Here is an 8,514-nt window from a genome sequence, read left to right as displayed (position 1 = left end):
TATATATATATATATATATATATATATATATATATAGATATATATATATATATACATATGTATATAGATATATATATATATATATATATATATATATATATATATATATATATATACATATGTACATACATGGGTGTGTGTCTGTGTGTATTTTTTCTATTTAATAATTTTGGTTTCACATGTATGCTGTTCTCTTATAACCACTAATATTGGTGTCTTGTACCTGTGGAAGTTTATAATAATGTCATATGCTAATCATCATATACACCAGTACTATCATTTCTAAACCTCAGGTAGGATGCTAGGGCCATGGAGAGTGGGAGCCTGGTATTACAAACTATATTGTAGTATAATTGCACGGAGTAAACCTGGAGCTATTTACAGCATTTTTATAAGCAAGCGCGTTCTGTTGGACCAGGCATGTTTTCAGAATTGACCTCTGGGGAAAGACTCCGAGCACAACAGCAACAGAGTTTATGTATGGTAAATAAATAACCATTACAATCATTACAGTGTCCGAATATTATAATCCACAGTTAGTAAAGGCATTTGTAGTTGGCTGCAGTTTAGTAACCCAGTAACTGGCATACACAGTAAGTAACACTACACAGACTTGCATTTAAGATAGGCAGCATTATTGTTGCTCTGTGGTTACCAGGTGAGTATACACTTCATTGTTTCAACATTACAGCTGGGCATGCTTGAGGGATAGAAGGCTTAAAAATCATTTGGGAAAAGTTATAAAATATGCATGAAAACGTAACAAATGTCAAACATTAGTGCTATTTTGTCAGTGATATTTTTATATGTTTCGGCAAAGTAATAATGTTAGTTGAATGATGCATGTGAAAACTGTGTCACTTTGCCTAATGTGTTATTCTGTAGAAGTGATTTTTTTTTTATGTCTGTAGCACCAGTTTGTACTGGGAAATGCACAGTGGTGATGCTGTTACCATGTTTTCACACAAAACCGTCTGCTGTCATGTAGTTTGGGATGATGACATTAACAAAAATAGATAGCTGAGACTTTTTTGAATTTTGTTTTTGTTACAGTCATGCTGCTGCTTTACAGAGAGATGATGAACGACTGTCTGAAATCAAGCATAGGGTCAATGTGCTTCCACTGGGCAGGTAGGGTATTTTGTTTCACATGCTCTTATTTTGCAGAAAATGTAAAACTAAGGTGATACTTGTGCTAAGACTCTAAGGTGTTCAGTTTTACGCACTATGCCATGGCTAAGAAAATGCATACCTTAATTCCTAAAATGCCCTGCCAAAAGAGGCATTACATGTACCAGATGAACTGATGTATGTACATTTATTGCTTGTCATTTTTGTGCAGATTTTAGTATTTTCCAAACTTTCCAAATGTCTACATATTCAGCTGATATAATTGTAATTTCTTTATTTTAGAATAAGCAGAAGGCAATGATTTGTATAAGTAATAAAACTACAGTAAATTTTTCCTTATTGTGTGTGTGTGTGTGTGTGTGTGTGTGTGTGTGTGTGTGTGTGTGTGTGTGTGTGTGTGTGTGTGTGTGTGTGTGTGATGTATAAGTGGAAGCAGGATATGCCAGATGGTAGCAGTTCGAATGAAAGACAATAACCAGACATTCAGTTCTGAATGAAGAGTGTCAGCTTCCTGAGTTCTAGGTTAAAAGAAAACGCCACAGCAAGAAGACCTTGTCAAGTCTTTGTTGAAGGTAATTGTAACGAGCGCTTTCATCATTTGCAAGACTTCAGATCAAGCAGTAGTAAGCAGTAGTAACAGGGGGTTTTAATGTGGATTACAAGCTACTGTGATTTCCATGTCATCTATAAATTTTTTCTAAAAGTTTTTGTTTGAATGTACACGTTATGGAAGTTGGACCACATTCTCAGTGGCCCTTTGTTTATTGTGCATCGTGATGTTACAGCCACCTGTCATATTGTGTGTGCATCTGAGAGTAAGGTTAAAAAGAATTAAATCATTGGCGGTAATTCATTTCAAGAAATGGTCTAATTTGTCACTGGGTCAACAGCTATTTAGTTCCTGAGAATTGTCAGTCTTGGGAGGTATTGTGCATTATAGGTTCATAGGTTGGTACTAGGCTATCGGCCCTAGGGCCTATACAAGCCTAGCCATTACAATTCCCTGGCTATTTCTTCCCACACTATTTATTTACTTCCCTGGACCCCTGTCTAGCAGGGCGACTGACATGATCCCCGGGGTGAATTTCCTTTCTTCCATCCAGTCATCAAGGTCCCTTTTGAAGAGGACCAAAGAGGCACTGTGCTTGACATGTATGGGCAGTCTATTCCAGTGTCTGGGAAGTCTCTGGGTCAGGAACCTATCCCTCCAGCATGTTTTGTTTATTGTGATGACAAGATTTAGATCCCTGGAGCGTGTGGCTCTGAGGGATTGGGATTTCTTTAAGTGTAGCATGTCCAACAGCTCTGGGTTTGACATGGCCTTGTATGTTAAGCAGAGATCGCCTCGGAGTAAACGGTATGCGACAGAGTATAGCTGGAGTTTTTTAAGGCGATCAGCATAGGGCATCTACTTTAGGCCTGTGATTCTTTTAGTGAGGTATTTCTGCGGCCTTTCCAGTTGTTGCAGTTGTCTTGAGAGGTACATACCAAATGGGGCATTGTATTCTATAATGGGTCTAATGAGGAATGAGTACAGTGGGACAATTACCTCCTTTTTTCTGGATGAAAAGCCCTTAGTGATGAGGTGTGCCATTGGTCTGTGTACTTAATAAAGGATTTTCAATTGGAAACAGACAGCCTGCCTTGCTTGGATTATTTTTGAATACTTAGTAATGCTGTACAATTATATATTTTCTATTATTACTTTTTGTTTTGTTTTGACTTAAGACGAGTTTACGTTCACTACTTCTACTACTATTGTCTGATCTGATTAACATACAGTGATCAACTAGAAATATATGGACTGAAAATCTTCCCCACAGAGAAGTTTCTTACACTGTTTTGACATAGAAGGATTTTCTGATTGTTGTGGCGATGTGGTTATTGAAGTTGAGACCACTGTCCACCCATGTCCCTAAGTCTCTTATCACACTTTCGGTGTTTAGTGTACTGCCACCTATGTGATAATTCACGGGTACATGTTTTTTCCCAAAGGGGATAACTATACAATTCTTGGCATTGAGCTTGAGCCCATGGCTCTGGCACCAAGCATCTGTTTCTGTAAGGCCCTTTTGTAGAGTATCCACATCATTTGGGGATTCAGTAACGGCTCCCATTTTGCAGTCATCTGCGAACTTTGTTAGCCCAACAGGAGAGGTCCCAGGACTGAACCCTGAGGTACTCCACTTGTCACTTGTCTGGAGCTGGATTTGGAGATGTTCTTCATCCCACATTGCTGCAGTCCTAACACTTGGGTAGTCCGCTGTCCCAGTCGGCCCGAATACCAAAGTATAAGGCTGACGTCGGTCAAGGCGCATTTGTCTGACATCAGGACGTCAGGGTACAAATGCGCATGACCGACGTCATATCCTCAGTCTTTTTTGCCGCATGGTCCGATGCAGAAGCAGTATTGCGAGTGCAGGTTGGCGTTCTGAAATTTTCTGAAGTCGGAGTTTCAGACCGAATCAAAGTTGGCTAAGTACCCCGTTGGGGAATATTTTGGTTTTTTCTTGCCTCAGTATTTAACCGGATGTCAGAAAAGTGAATAACTGTATTTCTTGTGGGAAACAGATACCTCATAGGGATTACCATACCTTGTGTATACCTTGCTTAGGGCCTGAGCACGACGTTGTTGGCTGTCGCTCTTGTGCTAGATTTAACAAACGCACTATTAAGAGAAGATTAGATTGTGCCAGGTTAGTTTTGGGAAGCGTTGTAATTACAACATGCCGTCGGATGCTCCGGCGCCCGCTTAAATCTAAAAGCGCAAGGACAAAGCAGCAAAGCCTAGGTTGGAAGAACCGTCTGTCCCTGACGCCGGTTCTTTAGAGGGCTCGGTGGAGCGGTGGTTCTACCAGAAGTTCCTTTGGATTCTCAGGGAGAGACTTTACTGTTACAAGATGTGTCCTCTCAGGAGGTAGGCCAGGCTGAAGGGGCTTCTCAGGTAGCTGTTCTCCCCTCCCTTCCCAAGGTGGTTAGGCCCTCCCCTTCTGTTTCCAAGGCTTCTTCTAGAGGCAGGCCAGGGTTAACTTCAGTGGGGGTCTCCCCTAGTTCTTCAGGGTCTCTGCCTAAGAAACATATGCTTAAAATGGCAGAAGATTTGATTACTATGATTAGAGGTTCTATGCCCCCCCCCTGATAAGAGGCCTAGGGTGGAACCTGAGCTTGAGAGTTTTGAGCAGTGTTGGGAGGCTTCTGAGTCTTCGGCTGAAGACTTGCAGGAGTATCCTCCTTATTCTGATTCTGATGTGGATGATTCTACTCCTTCGGCTTCTCCTCCTGAGGATTTTTCTTTTTCAGAGACTCTTCATTCCATGAGGGAGCATTTTAAATGGGAAGGTCAAGATTTCTCTGATTCCAGGAAAAGGCTTAGGGAATTTTTGTTTCTACCCCAGCATAGGCCTTTGGCTATACCTCCTGTTCTGGATGTGGTAGAAGATGTTTTTGCAGAGGCTTCCCTGAACCCTGATTCTTTGCCTCCTGCCCCAGTTAAACCGGATAGGTATTATAGGGTGCCTGAAGCTCATAAGTATTTTTTTAAGAGTCCTAGGGCAGACCCAGAAACTGTTTCTCAGGGCCCTAAAGGTGTTAAGGCTTCTGTTGTTAAAAATCCTGTTCCTTTTGATAAAGAGGCTAGGGCTTTGGATAGATGGGGAAAGAAGGTGTATACTTCTTCCACTTTAGCCATGAGGGCTTTGAATTGCCAGTTTCACATGTTGAAATACCAAAATTATCTCCTTGCACAATTGAAGTCTAAGGTAGATGCTCTGGCGGAAGGTATTGAGTGTAAAGAGTTGCAGGATTTAGTTCATGTTTCTGAACAGGTGGGTAAGCATTCCTTGCAATGTGGTTTTGATGCTGTACAGGCCTCTTCGAGGGTGGCAGCCACTGGTTCTGTTCTTCGCAGGCACGCCTGGCTGAGGGATCAGAATTTAGCTGAGCATGTAAAGACAAGGATTTTAGATGCTCCTTTACAATCTGATGTGTTATTTGGTTCGCCTGTGGAAGCAGTTTTAAAGAAAATGGAGGACAAGGCTAAGTCTATGCAGACTGTTAAAGATTTTTTGCAGGTTCAGCCTCCGAAGTTTAGTAGAAATTGGCCTACTAAGGGGTGGACATATCCTTCTTATGATTCTCAGTCTAGGGGTAGATCTAGACGTGGTAGGGGCAGAGCTCAAGGTTCTTTTAGGCCTAGAACAGGGAGTTCACCTGCCCAGTCTTCTGGTGAGGGCAGGGGTCAGTCCTTTCGTAAGCAGACCCAATGACCTGCCTTTTCAGCTGCCAGAGCCTTCTCGTCTGGCAGCACCTTTGGGAGGAAGGCTGGCACTTTTCAAAGAAAATTGGAGTGTTATTACCCAAGACAGATGGGTATTGGATATCGTTCACCACGGTTACAGGTTTTATTTCCATACCTTGCCTCCTTTCAAAGGCATGCCAGACATTCCTCCTATACAAAGAAAAGAGGCTCACAAGCAAATTTCTCTGTTACTCCAGATAGGGGCCATTCAGCGGTTCCTGTGCCAGAAAGGGGCTTAGGATTTTATTCTCGCCTGTTCCTAGTACCAAAAAGGGGAACACGTGGAGACCAATTTTGGATTTGTCTATCCTCAACACTTATCTGGACATTCCCAAGTTCAAAATGTTAACGTTACAACAGCTTTTACCTCTGCTGGGCAAAGATCACTGGATGGTAACTTTAGATCTCAAGGAGGCTTACCTTCATGTGCCTATCAGACTCAGTTGCAGGAAGTATCTGCGTTTCCGAGCTGGGAATTCTCATTATCAGTTCTCTGCATTGCCCTTTGGCTTATCTACTGCCCAGAGTATTCACAAAGTTCTGGCTCCAGTCATAGCTTTCTTCAGGCTAAAAGGAATACAAATCTATCCTTACTTGGACGACTGTCTGATTCTGGCTCAAGGAAAGGACGAGCTTCTTCAGCATCTGGAATATGTGATAGCAGTGCTAAGATGCCTGGGGTATTCTCTGAGCGAAACAAATTCCAGTCTAGTACCCTCTCAAGACATGTGCTTTCTGGGTGTGAGACTGAATACAGCAGCCCAGATGGCCTTTTAACCCCGGACAAACAAAAGAATCTTTCCCTTTACTTTCATCAACTATCTCTTCAGTCCGGGCTGACTGCAAGGACAGTCCTTCAAGCCTTAGGGTTCATGGCATCTTGTATTCTGGTGCTTCCCAATGCCAAACTGCATATGAGGAAGCTGCAATGGTATCTAAATAATGTATGGACACAGCACTGCCAGGATTTGGACACTGTCATTCCAATAATACCTTGCATTCAAAAGGAATTTTTGTGGTGGGCTCAGGAATGTCACCTAAACAAGGGACTCTCTGTGACCCGGCCAGAGGCGAGTCAGATTCTAACGACAGATGCCTCAGACATAGCTTGGGGAGCTCATCTGAATGGAAAGTGGATACAAGACAAGTGGCCTGCCAGACTACAGCATCTACATATCAACATGAAGGAGATGTTAGCAGTCCAGTTTGCATTAATGGCTTTCAAGGAGTTACTTCTTCCAGGGCAGGTGTTGATTCTAACAGACAACACAACTGTCATGTGGTACATCAACAAGCAAGGGGGAACACATTCTTATCCTCTATGCAGGCAAGCAATGATTTTGTGGGAGACTGCGCTCAGTTTGCAGCTAAATCTTCAGGCAAGGTTTCTGCCAGGAGCACAGAACTCCTTAGCAGATGTGTTAAGCAGGCAAATCATGGATCCCCACGAGTGGAAACTGGATCTTCATGTATTTCAAAATTGACAGTGTCATGGGGAACTCCAGACATAGATCTGTTCGCTTCTCCACTAAACCACCAGCTGCCAAAGTTTTGCACAAAAGGTTTCATCACACAGCTTGGAAAGTGGATGCTCTTTCGTTCAGTTGGGAAAATCTTCATGTGTATGCCTTTCCACCTCTGCCTCTCCTCCCAAAGGTACTCCTAAAGGTCAGACAAGACAAGCCAAGGATGATTTTGATAGCTCCAGATTGGCCTCGGCAACACTGGTACCCATTACTGAGGAATCTGGTAAGGAAGCCTCCATGGCCTTTACCTTTAATTCCACACCTTTTGTCTCAGAGGACGGTCATCTACTCAATGTCAAGCTTCACTCTCTTCATCTAACAGCCTGGCATATTCTGTTTTGAACCACAGCAGGTCTCAACTTCCTCAACAAGTTTTGAATGTGATTATGGAAGCCAGAAGACCTAGTACACATAAAGTGTATGCAGAAAAATGGAAGAAATTTTTATTTTGGAGTGCAGCAAAGGATTTGGATGTTTCTGAGCCTAATTTGAGTGTGGCTCTTCAATATCTTACTGAGTTATTGGACAAAGGTTTGTCTTTCTCTTCCATTAAGATTCATGCTGCAGCAATTTCAGCTCACTATGATTGTGACCCACCAGACCCACCATTGTTTTCTCATCCTTTGTTCAAGCAATTTCTTAGAGGGGCAAAGAATATAAGACCCCCACGTAGAGCTCCTACTCCTGCTTGGAATCTCAATTTTGTGTTGGAGAAACTTACTCTACAACCTTTTGAGCCTGCGGCTACTGCTGAATTGAAATACTTGTCATGGAAGACTGCTTTTTTGTTGGCCATTACTTCTGCAAGAAGGGTTTCTGAATTGCAGGCCCTTATGGCGGTTGAGCCTTTTTTGATTTTCCATAAGGATAGGGTATCATTACGTACTAATCCTTCCTTTATGCCTAAGGTGGTTTCTAGTGTGGCTTTAAACCAAACTATTCATTTGCCTACTTTTTATGCAGATCCCCAAAATAGGGGGGAAAAGATTTTGCACACTTTAGATGTACACAGGCAGTTGCGTTATTATTTAAGCAGGACTAGGGATTTTAGGCAGTCTCAGCAGTTGTTTGTTTCTTTTGCTTTGAGTTCTCAGGGCAAGCCTGTGTCAAAACAAACTGTATCTAAGTGGATTGGGTTTTGCATTGCATTCTGTTATTCCCATATTGGCAAGGAGATTCCAGCTGGGATTAGGCCTCATTCCACTAGGGCTACTGCCACTTCAACAGCATTTCTAAGGGGGGTGGCGACTAAGGATATTTTGGAGGCAGCTACTTGGAGTTCACTGCATACTTTCTCCAAGCATTACCACCTTCCTCTCTATTCTAAATCCAGGGCTGGTTTTGCCACTGCTGTGTTGCAGGGCATTTTGGCAGCTCCTGCTTCATTATAGTTTAGCCATCCTCCCTTACCTCTGCTTTGGGATTCTACCCAAGTGTTAGGACTGCAGCAATGTGGGATGAAGAACATAGTACAGTTTTGTACCTACCATAAATGTAGATGTTCGAAGATCCACATTGCTGCAGTCCAATTTACCCTCCCTCCTTCCCCTCCGTGTTTAG

General features: G+C 42.5%; 1 protein-coding gene across 1 annotated transcript in view; it reads left to right on the top strand.

The window, feature by feature from the left end:
* The window catches only part of ASL (argininosuccinate lyase), a 368,527-nt gene that overhangs the window by 207,696 nt on the left and 152,317 nt on the right, over positions 1-8,514 (top strand). The window contains exon 8 of the mRNA XM_044054865.1: positions 1,054-1,131. Coding sequence (XP_043910800.1) covers positions 1,054-1,131 — 78 coding nt within the window. The remainder of the gene's footprint in view (positions 1-1,053; positions 1,132-8,514) is intronic.

Source organism: Protopterus annectens, chromosome 13.part0 (assembly GCF_019279795.1).
Source record: "Protopterus annectens isolate FY-2018-M chromosome 13.part0, PAN1.0, whole genome shotgun sequence".
NCBI classification, from domain to species: domain Eukaryota; kingdom Metazoa; phylum Chordata; order Ceratodontiformes; family Protopteridae; genus Protopterus; species Protopterus annectens.
The sequence above is the reverse complement of the archived record's forward strand: the minus strand, read 5'-3'. Positions and strand labels throughout refer to the sequence as shown.